Here is a 27,026-nt window from a genome sequence, read left to right on the forward strand (position 1 = left end):
ACCAGAATATCAAGGTGAAATCAATTTAAAGTATGTCAGATGCTTCAAAGCCCTTCACCAGCTAGCCACAGCACACTTTGTTGTCTTTGTCGATTCAGAGGGGGCGGGAGGGGCAGTGGCAGCTGAGGAGGAATAGAGTCCCACTGATGAATAATTTGTCTGTTTACTTCTGAGTGACACAGCAGGGTCTGAATCAAGGGGTTGCTGTCATGTTTTTCCATAAGAGAAGCCTGTCAAGAGGAGCATCGTGGAGAAGGACCGCTGTTCCGGCAGTGTGCCCAGTAGAGCTGTCACCGTGCCCTCAACCAGAGGCCCGGCGGCATGTCAGGAGTGTCAGCATTTCCATCTGACACGCGGACGGAAATTATCTCTCATGACCTCTAATTTCTTGACATTTCAAATGCCTTAATTGTTCTGACTAATGCCAGATCGGCAGTTTCACCTGTCAAGCCCAGAATGAATCAATACCCTGGAGTCAATCGTCACATTTCAGCAGGTCCTTGCAAGACATTCATTGGGCACTTTTCCATGCTCCACCTCACTGACTCAGACTCACATGCTGGCTTGTGTGAGACAGGAGGAGTGGTAAACAGTAGTGGGAATGAAGGTACGATAAATCCTGCAAGATATCACCTACAAAATTATCATAATGTTAACACAGCCTTGCAAAAAATTGTTCAACTTAAATAACTTAACAGCAGAGCATGGAAGTGCAGTAAAACTGCTGTAATTGGATTGGCCAGGAGAAATACTTGGACATTTAATGCTTATACTAAATGTTCATTCTCTACATTAAAATTGTGCAAAGGATTGCACGGGCTGTTGAAAAATGTGTTGTTTGTAGACCTGCAATGATTGCCTTCTCTACCTTTAAATTTATTGTCAACTATTTTGATAATTGATTGATTGGTTTGAGTTTTTTTTTTTTTCAAGAAAAAAAAAAATCAAAATTCTCTGATTCTGGCCTCTTAAATGTGAATATTCTCTGGTTTCTTTACTCCTCTATGATAGTAAACTGAATATCTTTAAGTTGTGGACAAAACAAGACATTTGAGGCTGTGATTTTTCTCTATATTTTCTAGACCAAAAAACTGATCAATTAATTGAGAAAAGAATCTTAATTGACAATGAAAATAATCATCAGTTAACAATATTGGAATAGCCAGTAAATCAGTTTCACATCCTTTACATGCAAGGAAATCAAATAAATACATTTTATTACCCCTGTTTAACAGACTTGTTCATAAAGCTTTATCAGGAAACTGCCAGGTTTTAGTATATGGGGTTTAGATATACAATGTTATACTTTATGTTACAGTGAAAAGAGGAATCCATCTGGAATGGGAAACATGACTGAAGGTATGAAGGCTTGTCTTAATTAGTGCTCATCATATCCGCATTACATCAGTTGCAATTAGCTGAGCCAATTTCTCTCTCCAGCACAAATACATTCACTTGTCACAATAGCGACTGCATCAACTGGGCACAATTAGGGAGTCTGAGTAGCGGGCTTCCTAATGTGCAACTAACTAACAGTACTGTCATCTCTCAGGGTAACAGTAGGGTGTACGACAGCTAAGAACCCCCTCAGCCTGACGCAAAATTAAAAAAGAAATGCAGCGCCTAAACCTCTCTCAAAATGATGAAAACCAAACCTTTCACAATATGGTTTGGTAATTAGATCAGCCAAATCTTCTGCAGGTGATTTGCATAGTGGTCACTTGATAAATAAAGGCGCCCCTGGAAGTGACAGTATATAAATGACTTGTTTTGCAGACAGCAGATGGTGGATATCACAGGGAGAGACAAGCTCACACTGGAAAGTACCACAATGCATGCCAGCTGCTGCAGTCTCTGGTCCCCTTTCCCCTCTACGCAATTAAGCTATTCACGAGTAGTACGGTCGAGCTAATAGATATTCAATTAATTAGATAAGAACAAGAGGATTCACTCCCTCATCTATTGACTGAGCGACCTCTGTTGATTGATCAGAGAGCTCAGTCAGATTCATTGATCTGATTAAGGGAACAGTATATTCAGCACCACGAAGAAAAGAGCAGAAAAGATGATGTTAAGATGATTCTATAAATAATGTGGACAGATATTAAAAGATTACTGTTTATCTGAGAGAGAGAGAGAGAGAGAGAGAGAGAGACAGAGAGAGAGAGACAGAGGAAATTAATAACTCAGGTCCTCAGAAGATGACGCTAATCTCAAAGTGAACTCGATGAGTCAGCAGCTCTGCCCAATTCTCTCACGGGTTACATCTGCGTGACACAATAATTGATTGACAGATGCATGATATGAATGTTCCCGGAGCTCCGGCACATGCCAGGACAAATAGAGACAGGAAGTTGTGTGCCTATGGAGAATAAGAGAGGAGGGGGGAGGGGCTTAAGTCTCCATGGCAATGTGTGCATGTGCCTTACCTCTCTGAGCGAAGGGTCAGTGATACTGTCCAGCTTGGCGGAGCCCTCGTAAGTCAGGTAGTGAAAGACGTTGAGGGCGCGCATCGCCTCTGGGCCTCGCTGCTTGTAGCCGAAAATAAGGTCAATCCACTGATGCAGCTGACATGACACAAACTCGCTTTCCAGGGCCTGTCAGAGGAGCACAGGGCAAGTAGAGGAGAGAGGCATACCACCGGCACGAGGGCCGAAATACACAACAGAAATTGTACCTCACAAACAACAGTGAACACGACAAAACATCAAACATCCCAAATCTAATTAAGAGAACTTTAGATGGAAAGTTTACCCCCAAAATAAAAAACAACATTTTCCTCTCACGTGCGGTTCTATTTGTCCATCCAGATTGTTTTGGTTTGAGTTGACAAGTTTTGGAGATATCGGCCGTAGAGATTTCTGCCTTCTCTTGAATAAAATGGAACTAGATGGCACTCGACTTGTGGAGCTCAAAGAGTCAAAAAAATGATTATTTTTTTAAACTCAACAGCACTGTCTCTTTCCAGAAATCATGATTGGTTTACTCAAGATAATCTATAGACATTGATGTGAGCAGTGTCATGTAGGATTTTTTTTTTTCTACCGAAAAGCTTGTGCTTTGCAACAAGATCTGTGGGTTATCTTGAGTAACCGGGTCATGATTTCTAGAAAGAGACATTGCTGTTGAGATTTTAAAAGTGTCTTTTTTGGCGCTATCGGCACCACAAGCCGAGTGCCAAGTAGACATCTAGACATCTCTCTGCAAATATCTCCAGAACTGTGCAACTCAGATAAAAACAAACTCAATGAATAAATAGCACTATAGGTTAGAGGAAAAATACATATTTTGGGATATTGGGGGTGAACTGTCCCTTTAAGGGAAAACTAAATGCATTTAGTTAAAAAAAGATAAGTATCTAATCTGTTTTACTGCGCATTAAGATTACAGAAGAAAAGAGAGAAAGAAAGCTGCATCCCTTCTTTCTAATGTAATCAGCTAACTCAGGATGAGCCCCTCGTATCAGATTTCTCCGTCCACTTTATATACAGACCAACTGCCTTTGCATGGAGACAAAGAAATCGGTTCAATACTAACAGGGCTCCAATTTACTGTAAAGCTGTCTGCAGCAGCAACATTGATAAATCACTTGTGAGGGTGAAAAAGGAGGCTTGATTTCTTGTGGGAGTCTTAGTGAGAGATTTGGGATAAGATTCAGGGCAGATAATTATTATAAATATACCTATGGAAGCCATGCAGTGGCGGGTTTGATGTATTGTTCCAAAATACGGTACAATATAATTCCCATGCAGGCTGGGGTAAGGCTTTGCTAGAGGAATTTACACTCCTCCCCTCGCGTCAGGAATAACAGCCATTACCAACAAAGCCTGCTCGAGCACACAGAGGCAGAGTTTGCCACAGGGCATATCACTACAATTGAAAGTGGCACATGCAAAGATGGGAAGTGGGAGGAAGAGGGGAGGGAGGAGGAGAAGGAGGGAAGGAAAAAAGAGGAAGAGTGAGACAGAGGGGGAGGCAGGGAGAGAGATTCACTGACAGAAATGAAATAATAGAGGAAGCAAGAGTGTGGGCTAGCTAGGGAGCAGAACAAAAGAAAGACAAAAACATGGAGGCAGAGCGACTATGATTTTCTGGGCATGTGAATACGCTGGTCTGAGACTGTAACAATGCAAGGCAACATCACACATGTATCCTTCAACAGAGAGAAAATATCCACTGTAATCCTTTTGTCATCCTCTCTCCTTGTTTTGGAGATGCAGACATGCCCGTAACAACTCCAAGTCTTTCGCTTCTCTCTCCCCTCCTGCCTCGCCCCCCTTCCACCGACCCACTCTGCCGGTATACAAGCCTGATAGAGCTCGACCAGGCAGCGTGGGCAGAGCACGGGGAAAGGTCACCTCCATAAGACCAGCCCGGCTCTGTCACTCCAGCTGAAAAGGTCAAGTGTGTTCCCACAGCCTCTTTCTACCTCTGGACCAAAAACACTATGGCCCCTCACCTAAGGATACATAAATGTATGAAACTTTGTGTCTTCCTGGCAGCATTATTGAAGGTTCACCCAACCTAAATTAGAAAGCGGAGACATATCAGAGTATTTTCATCACTCTAAACTGAGACTGTAAATTTACTCATTACATTCTGTTGTCGGAGATATCTATTTTATTTACCGCTGGGGGTGGGCAATATATCTATATCACATCACTATTGTGATATCTGACTATATATATCGTCTTACTTTTTGGATGTAATTACTGTATATCGTGATATGGCATGAGTTGCATGTGGAATTAAAACTTAACGTGAAATATTTCAATTTACATGGGTTTTTTTTGCAAGTTTAAGTTTGGAAGCTGAAAATATGTTGTCATGTAATACACGTGGGGGTGGTTGTGGTTCAGGAGGCTCAATCAGAGGGTCGGTGGTTCGATCCCCAGCCCCTGCAATCTACATTTTGAAGTGTCCTTGGGCAAGATACTGAACCCCAAATCCATGTGGTGTGAATGGTTGTAGCTCCTGATGAGCAGGTGACTTTTGTTGTAAAGCACTTTGATTGTCAACTAAGACTAGAAAAGAACAATATAAAAACATTCCATTTACCATGTGAATTCTAAGGTAAATATGTCATTTTCAGACGTGAAACTTTGGTTCACATGTGTAATAGCAACATGACATGCTGAATGTTTTCTTCACATGTAAAATCATCTTTCTCACATGTGGACCATCACATTTCACGTGGGCTTTTCGCAAAGACCTATTTGAATCTCTATTAACACATAACTGCAAACAAATTACAAACTGTATTCTTTCGTGTTAAGTAAAAAAAAAACTAAAAAAATTGGTTGCCAGGCTGGGAAAAATGTACATGTTGTGTAAAGTATACTGACACTGTGATACAGGATTCCTGGGTATCCACAGTTGTAAATACATGCAATGGCCAATCATCATGTAGTTAATGTATTAATATTTGTGTTCTCTTTCATAAGGTTTTGTGTGGAGGAGAGCTGTTGAGTTTGTACTGTAAGTGATTCCAGATTAAAGGAAAACAGAGTTTGTCCGACAGTGAGAGATGTATTGGATCTCCATTTCTATCTCCGCGCTGCACCCTGAAACCTGCTGGGAGTTGTGGACCACATGTTGATGGGCTGTCTGTATTAAACGTGTGCACACAGTTCACACACGTGCAGACGGAAAGGGCCCTGCGCACTGACAAAGTGATGAGGCCCGGCATTAGAAAAGGTAACACTATAGGGCAAACTTGCCCTCGGTCCTGTCCTTTAGTGACATCACCGGGGTCAGGGGTACAGTGTTTGTATTGAGCGGTGCACTTTATTAGATGCTTCATGAATAAGACAAGGAGACACAGATGCATGGGAAGGTTACAGCGAAGAAGGGGAAATGGATTTATATGCTGCTGTGAGGAGGAGGCAGAAAAGCTACATGTCAAGAATTTATTTTAACCCTCAAAGACCTCGAACAATTTTCGGGGCACCTGACTCTCCTGTATTAATTCTGTTTTCCTGTGTCATACATGATTTGATTCAGGAGAATTATTGTTTTGCTGGCAGCGACAGAAAAGAAGAAAAAGGATAAAGATGAAGTGGAACTGAATTCTGTCCGAGGATTTTCTATTTCTATTTGATTTTGAATTTTACACATTCTTTAAACCTTACCATCCTGTTGATCCTAACATAGTCTTCAGGCTTCTTGGCCCAGGCTGGCAGGTCAACGTCACAAACCATTGTCCTGTCCTCCCTCATGCCCAGGTGGTAGCCGTTGCTGTTGACAAACATCTCTGGGAGGTAGTAGAACTCGGGAATCAGTTCCTGCGTTTTGGAAAAGAAAGATGTTCATGTTTTACAGCTCACTGACAGGGCCACATCTAGTACCACAGTTTTCACCATATAATCGCCCAACAATTCAGCAAAGTGCAAGAAATAACACATGTGAGGACAGAGCCACGAAAAACAGAGAAAAAAGGCTCTGTATCCCACTGAGATGAAGTGAGAATTCAGGGGGAAAGGTAACACAAACAAACTAAACAGCAGGCCATGAGAAGGCGGTGAGAGGTGCTAGTCCAGTTATTCCAGGCAGAGGTGTTAGGTGTGTTAAATGAAACTGGAACTGAGCTGGGTTTTTCTCCCTAGTCTCTGGGCTCTTGTGATGAGGTCAGGACCTCGCGGTGAAGGGGAAGTCAGCATGGTAAAGGAGCCCCCTACATAAAGCCTGGTGTGACTCCGTACATCGTAGACGAGAGCAAATATTTACCCGTGCTTCAAGACTAGACTATTCCTAAAGGTATTTCTCTGTGGTGAATGACCATAATAATGTTAATGTAACATTTTTTAAGCCGTTGAGTACACATCAAGTACAGTTTTTGTTCTTATAACCATTGGAGCATCAACATTTTAATGCCTTTTTTTGCCAAAGTTACGTACCAAAACTCTTATAATATTAATGTTTGCTTAGTTTTTGTTTTCTTGGTTTGTGTTTCCAAAAACACAGCTTGTGGAATGCTCTTTGGCCGCTAACTCTGAAACTTAGATGTCATACCATAACTAGAAGCAAGAATATTTGTAAAGAGAGCACTTGCTTTCAACTGCAATAACTGAACCTTTACTTCAACAGAAAATAATACAACAATAATATCCAATATAATAATATTTAATGATGACCTATCTCAAAAAAGTTTTAAATTTGGGTTTAACCGTTGACTGTAAGTATGGATGAAGCTTCCAGGTCTGAAAAGTAAAGCCAGTGCAGATGAGTCTCCAACCTGCATTCTTTCTAATGGCCAGCAGGGGGAAACTCAATTTGTTTAAAAAAGAAGTCAGATTCTATGTAAGCTTATGAGAAAATGACCCTAATTTTCACTTGATTTATTAACTGCTTTGTTGTGGATTTATGGTCTCAATCACTAGTGTCAAGTCATTTTCAATACAGCATAATGTTCAATTACAGGTCGCTACCACGGCATGTCCTCAGGTTCTCAGTCAGATCCAAGATCAGGATGAGATCAGGACCTCCTCCTCAGCCCCCAATCTTATCCAAAAATAGTCACTTCTTGTTGAAAAAAAAACGAGATGGCGTGACTGTTACGCCCAAAGCCACCAGGAAGAGCACCAGGCTTTGAAGCTAATTGGACATAGTGGCCAAACTGTGTAATTACAACGTCACGTGAAGCACAGGGTCAAAAAAGTTTACATGGCAATAGAAGCAGCTGTAAAGGGTGCTTAAAGTTTGATTTTTCCTGCAACCGCTGCAAGATGACTTGTTTCATGCCAGAATGTGATCCGAATGTGAAGAGCCACACGAATAACCCAATTTTGAACAATTTTGGCTACATGCTACACTGAGTAGCTTTCATAGGAATGAACATGGCCTGCCTCTGAAGCTGTGTGCAGTTCTCATTGTATGTCCATGGTAATATCAATCTCTAGGTCAATCTCAACAGTCATTTCAAAACTGTCCATTTTGCCGTTAGCAATCCCCTCACTCCTCTCGACATCACCGCATGACCTTGAAGTGGTAACATTGCAGCAAACAGAAGGATCATGCACTCCGCATGTTCACGAGCAGACAGGATCGTCTCTTTATGGAGTTCTCTGTCCTGAATGGATAAAGTGGGCACGGATACCAGAAAATTAATTTTCTCTTTCACTTTCACTCACATGAGTGTGGGGAGGAGAGACATGGGTTACTGACCAAACACCTGATAACAGTGGAATACAGAGCTATCTAACACTTATTCTAATAAAAACATATCACTTTTAACAGCTTTTAATGGTGGCTTCCGGCTTTTCAAACAGTCAGTCAAAAACTTAGACTAAAACTATAGCATGCTTTGGATAGGTAATGGGGGCAAAATGTAAAACTACTGAAATGGTCATTTAACAAAGATAAAGATAAAGAAAAGGTATTTGCTACATAAATTACTGTATGTATACTTTCTGTGATTTTGAAGCCCCCGCTCTGTCTCCTCTCCTCCTGATCATACAGCCAAGAAAGGATGAGTGAGTAAAGCCTCTGAACAATGAGGCATATGCACACGAGGAATGTAGATCCTCTGCTCTGTCCTCATTAGAAAACACACACACAGGACAAGTTAAATGTTGTCTGTCTCTTAGATTGAGATTATAAAGGGTGCAAGACCGTATTTTAACTCCTTGTATCAGGCCTGTTTTATGAATGCAATGTTTGTCAGATTCAGTGGTAGTATAGTGCTTTATATTGCCTATGGGATACATAACGTGGAGAGCCTTTAGGCCCCCATAAATCACTGGGTTTTGAGGGAGCGAGTTAGCGAGACAAGGTACAGGCCAATAACACTGCTGGTCTGCTGTTGGTCACATTTCACCCTGCGCACACGACAGGGAAGGGAGTAAAGTAGCCATTTCTCTTGGTTTCCCTCTGTCTCTCACATACACACAAATGCTCTTTCCCTCCACTTTTTTCGTCTGTAAACTTCCTGCCGTAACTCACCGCCAAGCCGTTAAAACTGCCAGCTCTGTTTTCAAGCCACCCTCCCATGGCAGCCATTAATTCTGCAACAGCATCGTAATGGGCTAACAAGTCAATCACACAAGCCTCCATTGCTTTACACTGTGTCACCTTAATGACATGTTCGTCAAAATCTGTCACCAGTGGAGTGCTGCTGGATTCCTTCAGACAGCATGGTTGCAGTTTGTGTGTGTGTGTGTGTGTGTGTGTGTGTGCGTGCGCGCGTGTGTGTCTGTGTGTGTGTGCCCACTTCTTCCAAGGAATGTCTGCTTCTCTCTGCCCATGGTGGCTGTGCCAGCTTAACATAACTGCACAAAAATAAATGAGAGGTATGGATGCACATAATGACGGGGTGGTCGTGAGGAGGTGAGGGGCACGGTCGGTGAAGGATTGTTTCCATTTGACTTGCTCTTTTAGGAGGTCATCCCCATCAGGGGTTCAGCCTCCCTCGGTCTTGTCGTCATTACTGCTGGAGGAGGCCGGGGTTAATGAAGGAGAGACCCTGGTAAAAACAAGCTGCCTTTTAATCAGGGGCCTGATAACCTGCTTGGTGTACTGGGCCGAAGCTGACCTTAACCCCGGACTCTCCCGTCAGTCTCAGTCGCTACATGATGTCTGCGCATGCCGTTTGTGTGTCTGTCTACATGTTTGGCTGCCTTTCTGTTGGAATGCATGGGAACCTATGCTTTCCTTTTGTTTTATTTGGATGTGATTATAATGATTGATGCCATTTTTATACATAGAAAAATACATAAATTAAATACTGGGTTGGAAGAAAAAACAACAAGAGAAATAACAGAAATTGTGATTATTTTCAAAAAGGATCACTGCAAATGTTTATAATTGAATCTAGTCATTATAGTGGCATTGCCTCATACAGTGGTTTACCCCTATTGCGACATGACCAAGCCAAACAAGCTGTTGCGTAATATTTTCCTGCTTCTAATACATTATGAAATACTGTTAGTAATCCAACATTGTCCTCCACACTACAATGCCTCTCCTAATAGATCAGTAGCCATCTTATGTGTGTAAAAACGAATGCATGCAGACATACAAGTAGTTGAAAGTAGGCTGTATTTGTTAACAGGGTGGCGTTTGACTATTCGGCTGTTGGCTGGCTCGCAGCTCACTGCCTCTGCCTCACATGGATTGTTGGCTGCTCTCCCCCAGATCCTAGCGAGTAAAAGCCCTGTCCGTACATAAAAGACTACATTTTAAATAGCTTTTGTCATTAAAGCTTTATTAATTGCCTGGGGCAACACTACCCGATGCAGGGTGTGCTAGAAATATATGACACTTTGAGGTCAGTGCGTATTCCTGCTGCGTGTTATGCAGTGGGCAAAATGGAGGCGAATCAGCAGGGTTCAGCGTTTTCGGTAACTGCTCTGTGGATTTGCAGAGGGAGGGCTTTGTCTTTCTCTCAGACACAGCCTTTGTTCAAACTCGTGAGTGCTTGCATGCAGAGATACAAGATCAGTCTACCTCGGAGATAGTTTGTTTTCTGCATGAGATAAATCAGATGTGCATTTCTAAGTGCTTAGGGTATTCCTGCACACTGTGGGTCTCTGTGATTCGCTGTTTGGATGAGGCATTTATAATTAATGGTATATATTTTTGCAGTAGTGTTGAGGCACACTGGCTGAGGAGGGGAGCACAGTGAGTGAGAGGCTTGGTATAGTTATATTGCCAATTATAGAGTGTATAGTTGCAATTTTGTTAGTAGATATGTTGTGCAATGCATAGATATGTTTACTATCATTGTTGTCTAAATTAGACAGCAGCCACAGGTCCATAACACCAGTTTAAAGAAGATATGTGACAAGGAAATGATTACAGATTTAACTTCCACTTATTTTCAGGTCTCCAGGTATCAATATAAACATAAACATGGATTCTACTACTTGCTTTTGATGTGATTCTCACCTTCACATCGGAGGTGTCCCTCTGACAGTTCCTCCAGGAGCGGGTGATGCCTGAAAAGGTGCGATCAGGGTGGTCGAATTTGTTGTTGTTGGCACAAAGGAGGAACGTGGTGAAGGGCTCCTGCAGAGAAGGCAAATTAGACATCACAAAGATCAAAGATCCACACCAAATTTTAGAGTCATCATTATCTTTTTTACCCTCTTGATCTGCATTTTGAGTACACCCATTATATCAACATAATTAAAATCTCTGTTTTAACTTACTGGATTACCATGCAATTTATTAATATACATGTGAGTAGTCTGGATTATCTGTATTATTCCATTGTTATTCTTTCTGCGGCAGACGAAAGGTTCTCTGCGGAGATCAGTCATTCATTGTATCCAAGCCTGGGGGAGAATTAATTAGTGCTCTTCCTGAGTACAGTAAGCCATAGTGATAATTGGTTGAAATTTGGTTTTCTCAGCCTGAGATGGCGACCATTGCCGGTTGGGGCGGATGGATCACTCACCAGAGGAAGAAAGGGATTGTGGGAACAAACCCACAGAGGCCAATCTAACTGCTGTCAAGGGAGCTCCCTCAGTTCATCAGCCTCTTTCTACTAATGATGGGGGAGGAGGAGAAATACAGTATAAACTCCTCATAAAGCTCGTTCAAATTAATAAGCTGACTTCAAAATCAAATATACACCAATTCAAAGAAGCTGTGTGGGTTATAAGGGCCTGTTTTGTGGGGAGCAGATTGGCAGAGAGTGCGCGTGCTTCCTGCTTCTCCTCCAGAGTAAATGAGGACAGTGCTCAGTAACCTTGATGGACACGTCTCCAGCGCTCACTGGGTTGCCTGAAACACATAAACCTGTCACAGCAGCCTCTGTAAATCATTACCCAGCCACTCTTTATTTAGTTCACATATGCCGGTTTACTGGCCTGTGAAATGTGTTTTCTGAGCGCCATTGGTCTAACTCAGGCCCAATCAAATTGAGATGTCGAGACGTTTCCTGTGCAGAAGCCGACAGACCTCAAAGTAACAGCATCATCAAGTCTGACAAGTGACAATCAGCTAATGCAGACTCAAAAATGAAAAGCTGTCTGAGGATGTGGGTTTGACTTCATTCCTATTCAGATGCTTGACTAATTCGGGGGAATTTGAACACAGTACAATAATGGTGGTTGAAGGTGGTTGAAGGAGTTATTTTACTCACTATTCTGACAAGCCAGTGCAGGGTGGAGGCAGCTGTGGAGTAGTGGGAGTTGTAATGACAAGGTGGTGTCTGGTCGTCTTCCCAAGTCTCATAGCGTTCAGCGTAGAATGCTGCACGCTTCGGATTCAGAGCACCAACGGGCTGTAAAAAAATAAGGAAATAAGAGGTTCAGTTTGTGCAATGAAGTCATTTGTAACTTAATTGCCTATTAAGTAAGATAAAGGCAAACCTTAAGAAATTGTTTAAATTTCATATAGTATGCTTTTGTAAATCATATGCTTTATGAGGGCAAACTTGATATGCACGTACATATGGCTGTTACAATTTGATATTTTAATTGGCTTTGCAAGCATGAGAATATACACCACTGTATTTGTGTTCTATACTACTTTAAAGGGACAGTTCACCCAGAAATCATAAATACACATTTTTACCTGTAGTGCTTCTTATCCATATATATCTTATTGGCTTGAGTGCCCGAGTTTTGGAGATATTGGCCATACAGAGGTCTGCCTTGTCATAAATCTAAAGGAACTAGATGGCTTTAGCTTAATACACGAGACAGAAATGTCTCTTTCCAGAAATTATGACCAGTTGACTCAAGATAATCCACAGACCTTGTTGTGAGCAGTTTCATGTAGTTTCTATTTTCTTTCTAAAGCACAGGGCTGTAGAAAATGGTCATCTACTCACTGACGAGAAGCTAGCTATCCAAGCTACCTAAGCTACCTCATGTTACAGCTCAGCCACAGAGGACGCCGTTAATGTTTACATCCTGAGCTGTCACAAGCACAAGTCTGTATTTTTTTGCACTTTGAGCCCCACAAGAGTGCCATCTTGTTGCATTATATACAAGAGAAGGCAGACACCTCTACAGCCGATAAGACTGGTCAAACTCTTAAAATAAAATTTCATACAAAAAGCACAGTCAACAATAGATAAAAAGCAAAATCATGTAGAAGTATCAACTAATTATGGTAATAACATAGTAATAAAGGCCAGAAGCCACGCTCCAGTCACTGATCTTGCTGTTTCAAACATTTCTGGGTCTGGATCCAAAACTGCAGTAGCTTCACTGAGCAGCAGGAAGTCTGTAGATCTGAAGACTATACCAGACACATGTCTCGGCAGCATATTAACGATATAGTGAAAGACAAGCACATGAAAGGCTTTATAGACAAGTTCAAGGATTTTAAAAACTCTATTATATATCTGCATATCTGAAAACCAGCATGACTGGCTCTCTTCTTTGCTCTTGTCTTAGCTGCCTTCTAATCACAAACACACACTGACTGACTTAACTTAGATTACTGTCATCAGGTCAGTGAAAACTTGTATCTGTTGGTCAGTATATCATCGTGCAAGCCAATGCTATCAAAACTATGGAAATAAATCATTTTCTTATCCATCTAATTCATTTTTAAACTGTACCATCTCAGACCTCACAGTCCCCAAAAACACTGTTAGTAAATCCTTTAATGAAACACCAGTGGTAAACTTAAGCTAGTCTGACTCATCTAATGTACTTAATTTGGCTTACTTACTGGGCAATCACACATGTCGCACTAAAAGCCTCGTAAAAAAAGAGATCTGCCTTTGGAAGTAGAAGTAGAATAGTTTTTTTCTGCATGTTCTTCTGCATTAACCGTCCAATCTTCATCTTTTTTGAGTCTCAAAATGGAAAATCTTACTGCTTACAGATACAGCAGGTCTCATGATCAGTCTTCCATCCATCAAATTTTAACGACCATGCAGATATATGGCAGTCATGGGATGGTTATGGAAAATATTTGGTCCTTATGCTTATAGAATAGACTATTAGAGTGCACAAAAGCATTCATAGGTCTGAAGGATATTTCTTTTATCTCGTATTACACTCTGTAGGCTTCACCTTTTGGATGCATCATTGCAATTTGTACTGTATAGTGTATGCAGAAGCAACAACATGTGTATCAGACACAGTTTTGCCCTGTGACACAGATGATTTGCTGCCAATTTTCTCATGTGATGGTCCAAACTCATGGCTGCAGAGAAACTTATTTAAGACCATTTCCTGGCAATGAAGCTACAATACTTCTACTTTTACCTACAGGTTAAAAATTATTTATTGGGTACACAGTTTATATTAACTGCTGCCTTATTCCTCGTGTTGGGAAAGCACGAAAACATAATTGATCATACTTAGTCTTAGTGGTTCCCCATTAGGCTACATGTGGTGAGGCCGGCAGAGAGGCTGGGGGAGAGTTCAGGGCAGACAAGCAGCTTTTCTCTGGGATTTGTCTGTCAGAGCCCATTATTCTCCTGAACCCTAAAAAGTTCCTGTTGTGTTGTCTTCTGTCTGAAATTTAGAGGGGTACAGCAGCATGGGCGAGTAGCATGGTGCACTGAGGGAAGAGGGAGGAGATATGAGCGTCTCCTGCTAAATGTTGTGGGTAATCCATGTGGATTAACCCTGGCTGACCTGATTTACACCGAACGCACCCATAGAGCCAAACACTTTACTCAGCACTGCTACTCCCAAATGTGTTCAGAGCCCTTCTGTGCAACTGGGAAATTGTAATCTGAGGTATCAGGACCTATACAATGTTGTACAAACTAAAAGCAGACACTACAAGCTTTGGTTTTAAAATTACCAATCAGTAGAATTGAATCAAAATCTGAAACACTGATCATAATTGGCTTGCATTTGTTGCAGAAAAACTATTAGATTACATTACATTAACCAGGTTTGCATGTTATCATAAAGACTCCCACAACATATGCATAAAATCAAACAGTGAACGTTAGCCACCTTAACAATTTCCTTTCATCAATATAAGAATTATAGGAAAACACATTTTCTTAAAGCCTCAAACCATCTTCTTATAAGTAAATAGCAGAGCCTCAAAATGCCAAATGAGCAATAAAGGCAGTGTCAAGACTGAAAATGTCAGAAATCATAAAAACTCTCTCATTCCCTGCTCTACATTTGAAGAACTGCAGCCTAATTACTGTGAGGACATAAAAAAGAAGAAAAAAAAACATCTCTGCTATATTTATTTGACATCCATCCAATTATTTCATAGTTAGGCCAAACCTTGGATAGCTTAGGCCATTATTTAACCGCAGCCTCAGTAATAATTTCAATATTGTCCTGACACCATCACTGGGCTTTTGCCCTTTGGCGGCTGTTTCATTTTCATGTGTTCTTAAGGCAACAAAATTACTCCCATTAAACATACATTTAGTGGTGAATAAATTGCTTTCTCTGCCTTTTCAATCACCTCATCCAATATGAGAGCCTCGGAGGCATATTGGCAGTCAATATTAATATACTCAGTACCACTGAATCGGTTACAGAGGGGGAAGGGAGACTGGTAATGTAATCAATGGCAGCTTTTCTACCTGAAAGCTGCAGCTCAGAGGTCAGAAGAAATAAAATAACAGCCCTCAATTCAAAATGTTCTCAGACTGATGCCTAGAAATAAAGCCACTTATTCTGACATTATTAAAATTGCACAGTTATTCTTTTGGCTGGGGACAGTTTGAATGCAACCTCAGAACGACACAGACTCTTGGTCATTTTGAAGATTTTGGTCATATCCATGTGTGGCACATGCCTGAAGCTGTATGTCAAAATTAAATGGGGCCAGTTTTTTTCTTTTTTGTCTCTTCCTTAAAATTTAATGGCAGTCCACATCAGTGTTAGCACAATTGAATAGACTGAAAGAGAAGTTTATTGAGATCTGCATAGATTTATGGGGTGATAATAGCCTTGCTTGTGACGTCTTGGCCCAGCTGGATCGGGGTGCGAGCCACAAGACGTCTCGCACTCCGTAAAACCGCCCCTAGTGTAACTAATGCAGGTTAGGGCTGTATGAAAGATGCAGGTAATACATGTCATGACATGTGAGAATAAGGAATAAGCAAAAGAGCTACAGGTTGAAGTGATGAGTTCAAGTAAACAACCTAGATATTTGGAACAAAGCTCACAATGTGGTTATTAAATGTTTTATTTTTTCCTTTTAATATCATGATATCAAAAGAAGCTGGAAAACAAACTAAGTCATGTTATTAAAGGCGAGCACATGTGATATGAAACATATAACTGTGCTTAAAGGGATGTTATAAGCTAATTACATCTTTTTAAACTTTTAAATTTACTTTTAAACTTACAAAAAGTACTAGACTTTGCCATCAGTTCTTTACTTTTTCTGGAGACTAAACTAACCACAAACACATCTTGAACGAAGCACCAAGTTACATGAAAGGCATCCAAAGACGAGTTTACCGACAAGTCATTTCCTCTTCATTCTTATATCTGGCACTACATAAATGAAGCAAAAATGTTCTCACAGTGTTCCCAAGTCACTCAGCTGTGTAAGCAGAAATATAATAAGACACTTTCTGTGTGACATGTAGTGTTGAAGGAAGGCTGCTTTTATTGTGTTTTCTAGAAACCCTGTGTGGCCAGCGAGCTAGGATAATTATATTGACTGCATGGAGAAACTTTTAGCGGTTCAGCCATATCACTGAAGAACTTCTTTTTTGTTACAGGTTGCTGTCATCTTGGAGGGAATTCGCACCTGCCAGATTGTTGAACAGTGCTTAAATTGGGACTGTTATACAGCAAACATATAATAAATACACTGAAAAGTAAAAAAAAAAGACAGACAAAAACAGACAAAAATATAAGTGAAGTTAAAGTAAAGCTGAGAAATCACCAAATGGATCTTTCTCAGGTGATTAATGGGCAGGTACAGATGTAGGGCTGCATAATTCATCCAATTATTATCAAAATCACAACATGACCAAGTGCAATATCCAAATTGCAGAAGCTGATTTATTTATTTTTTTTTAAGGTAAAATCTGTGACAAGACAGCATTGTAAAGACATACTGTACTGATGCAGAGATGTCATCTCTTGCAAATCTAGTTCTCCAGATGTAAGACAGCAAATGTGTTTGGTACAGACCCCCACAAATGTCACATCTCGTGATTTAAATACTTCTTTTCAGTGAAAATAAAAATTGTGATGCAAAAATGACCATTCCCACTAATCGTCAGTTGTATCGCAGTCGTAATAACGATTAAAAAATAATCACAATATCATGCAGCCCAAAACATATTGGCCGACAAAATCAAGGAAAAGATATGAATAAATGAATGTGGAGGGAAGTTTAAGGCTGTTCTGGTGGCTTGTGGTCCACCATCTGCATATAAACACGAAGCTGTAAACCAAAGTGTTGAGTGCTGGTTAAAGAGCTCGTCGTTTCCCTCTAAAGTCAAAATTAGACTAAAGCACCAAATGTGATTCTCTGTCTTCACAAATCCTGATGTCTCAATGTGTCCCAAATGTGACATATAATGAAGGCAGTGTTTGACACCAAAACAGACTAAGCACGCCAATAAAAGAAACCATGTTACATTGTAATGAATTGACCATAGGTAGCCTTGAAAAGAGATACTACTACCACAGCATGTTTGCCAAGACAATGCACTCTCAGCTACAAGAACATGAAAGCTTGGCATAATGTAGCTCACACACCGGTGCTCTTGAGAGAGTTCAAGCGTAAGATAAACTAAAAGGCTACTTCTAGGTTAGTCCAAATCCTCTCCATATTGCCTCGGTGTGCTGTCTTTGCCATAAAAAAATCTACCCTATTTTGTATGGAAATGTAAAATTCTGGATAAACAATACTTCCTGAAATGAATGCAAACTACTACAATGTGATTTTGTTTTGACAATGAAAGGACAGCCAAAAATATGAGAAGAATGTATGACTGATTTGCTGCTCAGTGAGAAATGAAAACCCACTTATGATAAGATAGAATAAGCACTTCAGTGGTACTTTAGTGCTTGTATTCCTGTCATATTCACATCTGTTGATAAGCCCCAAATCAGGCTTTGTTTACCTCTGTTCAACAAAGAATAATCACCTCTCCCCTTCTTCCTGCATTGCATATCATACTGATCACAGATATAAGACAATGATAACAACTGGTTCAGACAGTTCCACACTTGCTCCTATCCGACTTGATTTCTTGTATAACACCTGACCCAGTGAAATGTAGCAACACAACTAAACAAAGTATGATCAAACTTAGATTTGGCTTCAGATTCAATCAGGATCATCTGCGCTGTTGCACTCCAAAGATGCAGGAAAGAACATGGCTGTTGATGAACGAGCGTGCATAGAGTGCTTCTATTTGTTTGGTTATATCTAAGCTACCTCCCAAAGAGACGCATATTACATTTAATATTTCAAAATAAATTACATTACAGTATGTTGCTATGGTGCTCTGTCAGGAGAAGTCGCAGTCGTTTTTTGCTTGCCTCGTCAGAGGCAGGACCGCATGCAGCTCCAGTCTAATGCAATCAAGTTGCTCAAACTCAAGATAAAGCAGATGTGCTCCCAAAGAGCCTGACTGGAGTGGAAGTGAGGGTGAAGAAGGCTCCATTATGGAAAGAAACGTGTGAAGGGGTTCTTTACAGCTCTGTCTGCATTACCATGAGTGTTTCTCTCACAGATGTCAGAGCAGAAGGTTTGAAAAGGAAAGAATGTGCTTACAAGGATAAGTCTAAATTATCAGCATTATTTCAGTCATTTTAAGTAACTAGAAAACGTATGTAAACACTTTAAATTACAGTTATTGAGAAATGAACGGTTTTTTGGTGTTGCTTGTCTTTAAAACAATATTTAACAAAGGATACATCTAATAACTTTTTTGTCAGTTGTGGAGATGCACAGTGTTACCACATCTGCTTATTTCTCCTTCTTGTGCAATTATATGAATTTCCATCACATCATTTAACAGCTATGAGGAAGATTTGCTTCCGCCTATCTGTCATCCATGTCAATCCATGAAGAAATAATCATTAGAATCTAATAAAAAACTTCACTGCATGAATGTATCTGACATCCAAATATGCAGAAGTCTGGCCCTGAGGCAAAGCAATGCACTGATCAACAGTCCTGTTCACAGTTGACTGAGTGCCCAACCGGCAGGTAATTGTAGGTGTGTTCAGCGGGTTCGTGAGGATATTATTTGGCAGATCAGCACAGAGCTCCTGCAGGTTAAACAATGCTGTCAATCAAATGGCAGTTACTTGTAATTGACAAACAGGTCTCAGGTATGACTCCGATCTGTGGGAAAAAAAAAAGCCGCCCTAATTGTGCAACACCGGTGTGCTTCACTTTATAATTTAGCTGCAATTACAGTTTAACTGCTTCAGCCAACCTAAAAGTAATGATATGACAATTTATCTTCATGATGCTACAGCTCAGTGAGCTCTGGAGTGACGGATGATATTACATGAGGTGATTTGATATTATTCAAGTGCAGAGAAAAAAATAAACATACAAATTAAAGCAGGAAATGAGTAAAAAGCTTAATGTAATAACCGCTCAGGCTCAGTTTCAAGCCGCAACACCTTTTTTAGGAACAGATTGAAATGTGTCTGTATCAAAAACTGTTGATTATTGAAAACCGGCACTGAATGCTTTTTAGATTCATACTCTTCTATTTAAAATTATTTTACTTAAAGACATAATATGTAACATTACTGCATTCAAATGTTTAAAAATTACAAGAAATGTGTTGAGTTGTGTACTTACATTATCCCAAATGTTTCCACAATGTTTAAACCACGAAAAATCTGTAATTTTATTCAAGGTAAAATTTAATTTCCATTTGTCCCCTCTCTTTGCTATAGATTCTGGGGAAACACCAGAAGAAACGTCAGAGAGTGAGAAAAGAAGATGGAAAACTAGCTACCCAGTGACTCGATTGTTTGTATTGCTCATTGTGATGGAGCACAAGTATTCATTGTCTGTTGTAACATTACGATAGCATATATTATCTTTTAGCTATTTCATTAGAATGAAATGACATTACCTGAATAAATGTGACTAAACATGATGTGAGATAATCAGACAGACTTTCATCTACAATAGCGATTATTTAACAAAGAAGACAAAAACTCCCATGATCCCACGCAACTTCGCAGATTCATCAAACTACAACTTTTGTTTACAGTGTTTGATTGAGGGACCCCTAGTGGCAGAAGTAACATACTTTTGTTTAAGATACTACATATAGATAGGAGAAAAAATAATGTGCATGTCATGGAAAAATAATTCAAGCATTGAATCTAATATGACTTACATTCCAGCTACTTAGCTTGATGCTAATTTGCAGCAGACATTACATACTGTGCGTTTAAGTTAAGTTGTAGATAATTTTTTTAATAAAAACAAAATAAACAAATATATTTTCCTCAACAATTGGTGGTAAAACATGAGTTCCGCATCAAAAAATATGAAACCATACCCAGCCTTAGTTACCACACACACATCCTGCGTGGTACACAACCACATCCACTGGACATACACCTTAGAGAGACACACACAGCCCCTAATGTACAATGAACAAGTCTCTAGAGACTGTGCGGCTACCTCTGATCCATAATTGAACAAAAGGGCAGGCCAAGCAGAGAGTAGTGTGGGGGGCTTGTGTCCCTCCCCGCTACACTAGCAGTGAACTTTTGGAGGTAAGAGCCCCGGGGTTCCAAGGACAACTGTCAGGAGACACGGGCTGTGAACTCATGCTAATGAAGGCAGCTCAGCCCTGTAAACAGCATGGGAGGATGTCACTGGAATACATTACAATACATAACTGTCTCCCCAGGGCAGGAGGAGTGCACATGGCTCAGCCCTGATCCCCCCCCAAGCCAACACACACACACACACACACACACACACACACACACACCCCGTGGCTCTCTCAGCCCACCTGGATACCCCACAGGCCGGAGCCGCCAAAAGAAGACAAGTGCTGAGGTGACGATGGCGAGACATACAACTGGGCTGTTTGTCCAAAACGTTCTGAAATATGAAAAAGCGCTCCAGAGCATTGGGAGCTCATTTTTCAAATTCACAACACTCTTTACTTGTCTGCGTTCGAGAGGAACTTCCTTTTTTTTCATATCAAAATTCTCTTCCTCTCCTGCTAGAATACACAGCACACACATGCCTTGAAAGGCTGAAAATTGATACAAACTGTTGAGAACTGAGACGGCAAACTGAGGCTCTTAGTCAGAACGTCGGCGCTTTGAGGGAAACAAGGGGGAATGAGGGAGCGATAAAGTGAGCGAGAGAGAAAGAGAGAGAGAACTCAGACAGGAATGCGACTGTTTTCAGGTCAGTGAGCTGCAGTGTGCATGTGCAACAGAGAGAGAGAGACAGAAACAGAGAGACAGAGAGAAAGAAGGGGGCGGTGAACAAGTAAACCAGGCCACAGTTTGTGGTAGAGTGATCCGCTGCCTTTTCCTCTTCAGTCAAAGACAGAGCAAACATAATGCTGAACTTTATCTCCCAGGGTTGCGGGGCTTTCGTGTCATTGTGTCTCAGCTTGTGTGATTTGACAGCATTAGCAGAACTCTCGCTACTGCACAGCTTGATGCATTTTTGACCTGCCATATTTAGAAGGCCTTCCAGTGCAACACTGTGAAGATGACCTGTTTTTAACAGATCATCAACCTTGATAGTCAAATCCAAGCAGAAACTTGAGATGGCAATGTTTTATTAATAAAATTACAAGCTATAAAAAATATGCCAATGTTATGCTTTATTTTTCACGTTACAGTGTGTAGAAATAAGCTGTAAAGACTACAGACAAGCTGCAGTGATGGTATGATCCTAATAATAAAACTAGTTATTGAGTTTTTGTTTTACACATATGAAGAGATTAGTTTTGAACATGGATGAACATGATATATATCTACAATAGAAAATACTGTTATTGAACATGCAATAACTAATTTTTGGCCAGTTATAGCATCACTTTTGGTGAACCAATGTGTAAATGTAAATCAGATATTTACTCTCTGTTTAGCTCTGTTTCGCTCTCCACCAACTCCTGTGGTAAGTATCTGGCTCTTTATGCTCCATTATGTTCCTCGGCTAGTTACTGACTTTGTCTTGTCTGGCGTGTGGTCCTGGGCTGCCAGACTGCTGCCTTTGAAAACTTTGCTTAAAAGAGCATTGGGTGCAAACTAAGAGAAAAAACAAGTTAAGCACCGGACAACCAAAACAAAGAGCTGAAAGGTTCATCACTGCGAGTGAACCCTTTCACTTACAAGTAGGCATGTGGTCCATTGACAAAATATTTATAATAGCTACTTGAACATTGTGAGAACTACTTCAACTACATGGCCCAAACCACCCTGAGATCATGAAAATTATGTATGGTAATCCATTGTACAAGGCACATATGGTTATAAAAATGTATAAACCTCTCTGATGCAGAAATCAGGTCCTCATTACAAAAACATTGTAAGTCTGAAATCCTATCTTATCTCAGTTTAAGATGACATTTGGGATTTGTGGTATTACAGAAACATGTCTCCTGATTGCATTTATCTTAGGATAGGAACAAAGCTATTTCAGTCATGCTAACTGAATTTGCTAAATTAGGATAACTCTGTCCTACATTCAAAATAACTGACAAAAATGGCAGTAGCACTGTTGTTGGGTCTGTAGGCTATTGCAATGACAATGAAGATGGGGGACATCAACACTGAAATAATATGATTGAAAGGCTACTCAAACCATAACTGTTGGAGACGCTAACAATGATGTTAGCCTGCTGGAGAAGCTAACACTGATGTTAGTCTGTTGGAGAAGCCAACACTGACATTAACCTGTTAGCTTTACATTTCCTGAACCACTCCTCCACCGACACGCACTGAAGCTAAAATTGAACGCCGATCTTTTCTTGTCTGTTATAGCAAGCTAGCTAGCCTGTGCCAGGTGACGAGAGACAGCTGTTGTTAAGGATACAGGCAGGCCCCTGTACGTTCTAAACACAGATACAGGTACAACAGGACGAGTGCCTATTGAAGAACTGGGTTTACAATTTTAGTTATGATTTCTTAAGATAAGATACGGTGTCTGAGACAGGGTAAGAGGACACAGCCATGTGATTGGGAATTGGTGCTGTAAAAGGAAGATAGGACTTTTCCCAACTTTGGTACTTATGTTAAGATATTGGGCAAGTCAATAGGACATCTTTCTGTAATGGGGTCCCAGAAGCCACTTTAAGCTTACGGTCAAGTGCAAATACATGCTGAAACAATACAGTATCAAATAAATGGGGAGAAAACTTACATAACCTATTTGAGTGCATTTCAGGATGTTACAATCAGCATTTTCCACTTTCTACATTCCACCTCATGACTTTAGACTCTGCACATGATTACTTAGCTATTAAATATGATATTCTTGTACAGTCTGGGCCTTAAAAAGGAAATCCCCTGCTGTCAGGGCCACCCCCCTCCCTTTCCCTGTCATACTGAGGTGCATGGCCAAGAGGCCGCGGTACCTTTGAGAGATCTCTGAAGTTCCCTGGCAAGGTCAGGTCCAACTCCTCTGAGTCGTAGTTGGTGAGCACCCAGGGAAAGACCGGGTACTGGTTCAGGTCATTGTATGTCCTCCCTAGACACGCAGAGCAGACAGAAATCTGTGAGTGATGAAGGCTTAGAAGGAAACAGAGGGGTTGAAAGCGGGGCAGGGTACACTTGAGGCTTCAGTTACTTTGGGGGATCAGCATGCAACATTCCAACAAGCCCCCAATCTCAGAGCCCTCAATCAGACGCACTTCCTGTCTCATATGGAGTCTGCCGGGGAAACATACACTAATGGCGAGCTCTCTTTGCTATGTTTTCTGTGCTCCCCATGCCTTTTCCTGTTGAGTGCTCATCATCAGTGGACTGTGGGAGTTACAAGAGGTCTGAGCAAGCTGTCTTTAAATTTATAGAGAACACAAGTATCTCTAAGTTGTGAAGAAGGGATGTAATTTGAAGGATATAGATTCTCCTGAGGGCCATGACTCCAAACGCCTGAAATGTCACTGCAAGTCTGAGTGGCCAGATGTGAATTTTCTCAGTGCTGTGGCAGTGGGAATATGGTTTTCAGATGGCAAAACGTGTCAAAGGAAATCCATGGGAAAAGCCAAAATGATGTACCATGTTGTCATTAATGCTCTACTTTTCTTTTGAAGATGACACTGATATAGCTGGTAGGTCAGGTGGTGGCAAGTCATAATCCAGGACTGAGACAGGGCTGCTATGGATGGATTTATTTGGAATTTTTATTGTTGATGATGAATCAAGCCAGAAATGTGGTCTCAAAGCAAATCAACATTTTATTTTACCCACAAAGAAAGATCATAATAAATTACAATTGGAAGCAGTGCAAACTCCAAGGTTTGACCACATTCCTATGACATCCTTTTTTAATCGAATACCACATTTTTTCCAGAAACACTTCACATGTTTTCATTCTTTTTCAGTCTTGTTGTTGACTAGCACATACCAAGCCATCCTAACATAAACTGTAAGAATGACTTTTTTAATTCGGAGGTCAATAGTGACTTCAAAGCAACACATTAGTGCATCATTACATAGGGACCATTGGAGGAAATGAGACACTCCTGCACAGCTTCACATTAAAAATATTACGTTTTCATGGTTAACTGATGTTCACGAAGCTGTCAGAAAAGAATATCTTAGGTCAACAAATTCAATTATGTAAAGCACGTTGTTTCTAACTAGCTCCATCATGTAAAAGCAAACTTACTGAATGCTTTAAGCATTTCAAATCAAAGAAGCATCAAGAGGTGGCAACACTAAGGTTAGAATAATAAAGGCAGTTTTATAACATCTACATAAAAGCTAATGCATTAGTATACAATATTATGCAATGCAATGAAATAAGATTGTTAAATGGATATTAGGGCTGCAACTAACAATTATTTTCATTGTCGATCAATCTGACAATTTTCTCTATCAAATGATTTGTTGTCTGGTCTATAAAATGAGGAATGTTGATCAGTGTTTCCCAAAGTTTAAATTACGTCCTCATATGAGTAAAGAGACTGGAAAATATCGTCATTTAAGAAGCTGGAAACAGAGAATTTGGACTTTTTGTTTTTTAAAAAAGTTACTCAAACCAATTAATTAACAAAAAAGTTAGCGAAGGAAATTAATCGTTGCAGCTCTTAATGGAATAGCTCCTCCAAAATCTGCATGCTCCTGACAAAAAGTTTTTAATGATTACCTACTAATCTTTATGAACTTACACCTATCAAGCGGGCCTGTCTCTGCTCACTCCTGGACTGCAGCAGGTTGGCATTAGATAATCTAAATCTAGCTGAGCGCGTGATAATGTGTGACAGGCTAGTCAATGGGAAGACTTCAGCAGACTATCCAGGGTCTGGGGGAAGCTAAAGAGCATAATTATCCAGGTTAATGCCACACAGTGAAAAGAAAGCAGTGGGCTGAGCGTGGAGGAAGAGTCGGGGGTGTTGGTGTGGTTCAACCTGCTGGTTCTGAGGCCTGAGTTGGGGTGGCAGGATGTTAATAACAGTGGAATAGTGTTTAATTAGAAGACCACTTCCCTTTCGCACCTCTTCTCAGCACTTCACCCCCCGCCTGTCTGCCGCCCCACACTATTCTGACATCCCTGTCAGCCCAGGTCATTACCAGGGATTTTTAATGAATTTTGGGCATGTTTTTCTGTCTGCCTTACATCTAATTAGCTGACAATAATGTATCGAACTCGAGCATGAGCTAAATATAAATATGCATGAATATGCAGCGAGAGAGAGGATGACACCTCTCAGAGCAGAGTAGCGTGCAGTTGCTCTCGCCTTCCCTGTTAGTCGCAGTTCAGATCAGAGAGTCGACAACAGAACCTCTCAACTCCGCAGACACACATGTGTAAGCTCTCACAAAGCCAGGCACTAATTATCTGGCAAAATCTGCTGTGCCTGCTCTTTGCTTCAAACAGCACACTCCCATGAACAGTGAAGTCTACCACGTTGAGCACCACTTAAGGTTACTGTGGATTCTTAAACAAATATGACATACCTGAGGCCACTTATAGTATGCCTCTGCTTCCACTGACACATAAAGTTTATTGATCATGATAGCTAAAGTTAAAGTCATAAGTCTCTAATGGTGAAGAGATTCACATAGATAATAGATTAAAACTTAACACTTGTAAATTTTGCCCGGGTAAGGAAGAAAACAATTCAGAACCTATTTAACTGATGGCTGTGAAAAAGAGAATATATCATTTCTGCACCTTCAGCTACTTCCAAATTAAAAGAATAGAGTATCACTTGGGAATCCTTACCTGCGATAGTGTTGAGAAACATGAGGTACTCAAAGTTGGAAATCTCTCTCCTCTGCCAGCGCTGGGTCATGTTGGAGGATTTGAAAAGCTGTCGAGGGGTGGCCAGGGAGATGCGCCTGGAAAAACATTTCAACGACGAACCAGGAAACAGAAGGCTGGTGTCAATTATGGATATTTTAAAACTTTTGTCATGAAAAATTTAAAAGCAACGAGCATAAACTGCATATGCAGGTATGGTTAAAGTCAGAGAAGTGGCTACATCGCAGACAACTGGTATATGAATTACAATATTCTATAGCTGATAACCAGTTCATGTCCAGCATGTCAGAAAAACATTCTGAGATGAAGAACATAGACAGTAATTGTGGCATCAACTGCAGTGGTACTCCCAGTTTTACTCCCAGTTTTACAAAACTTGATTCCAGTCGATTGAATGAAAACTAGGTGAAAACTAAGAGTGGTTGTTATTCATTTGGGATGGCTTGCTTTATATCCACTCAACCAACATAAGATTTAAAGCAGCTATAAGAAACTTTCTGGCAGCCCCTGTGGATAAAAGTGGTATGAGCACCACGACCTTGTGTCATAAAGGTCTTAGTATAGCTAGCTTGCACATTTGATTTTGGCAGCGAGTAAAAGAAAGACACAATGTATCTTTAATACTATTTTTCTTTTTTTAAACACAGCTGTTTGCAGGGCAATGAGATAATGTATCTATTTGTGGCTAAGTAAGATTAATAACTGTAATTAATCCTAAAGCT

At 40.5% G+C, this 27,026-nt stretch overlaps 1 protein-coding gene across 5 annotated transcripts in view; it reads right to left on the bottom strand.

The window, feature by feature from the left end:
- The window catches only part of nbeab (neurobeachin b), a 228,043-nt gene that overhangs the window by 13,458 nt on the left and 187,559 nt on the right, over positions 1 to 27,026 (bottom strand). For all 5 annotated transcript variants that reach the window (XM_073492021.1, XM_073492013.1, XM_073492028.1 and 2 more), the window contains 6 exons: positions 26,266 to 26,381; positions 23,450 to 23,562; positions 12,086 to 12,226; positions 10,885 to 11,004; positions 6,132 to 6,284; positions 2,430 to 2,597 (listed from right to left, as the gene is read on the bottom strand). In XM_073492021.1, coding sequence (XP_073348122.1) covers positions 2,430 to 2,597; positions 6,132 to 6,284; positions 10,885 to 11,004; positions 12,086 to 12,226; positions 23,450 to 23,562; positions 26,266 to 26,381 — 811 coding nt within the window. The remainder of the gene's footprint in view (positions 1 to 2,429; positions 2,598 to 6,131; positions 6,285 to 10,884; positions 11,005 to 12,085; positions 12,227 to 23,449; positions 23,563 to 26,265; positions 26,382 to 27,026) is intronic.

The sequence above is a fragment of the Pagrus major genome, chromosome 2, assembly GCF_040436345.1.
Source record: "Pagrus major chromosome 2, Pma_NU_1.0".
NCBI lineage: Eukaryota > Metazoa > Chordata > Actinopteri > Spariformes > Sparidae > Pagrus > Pagrus major.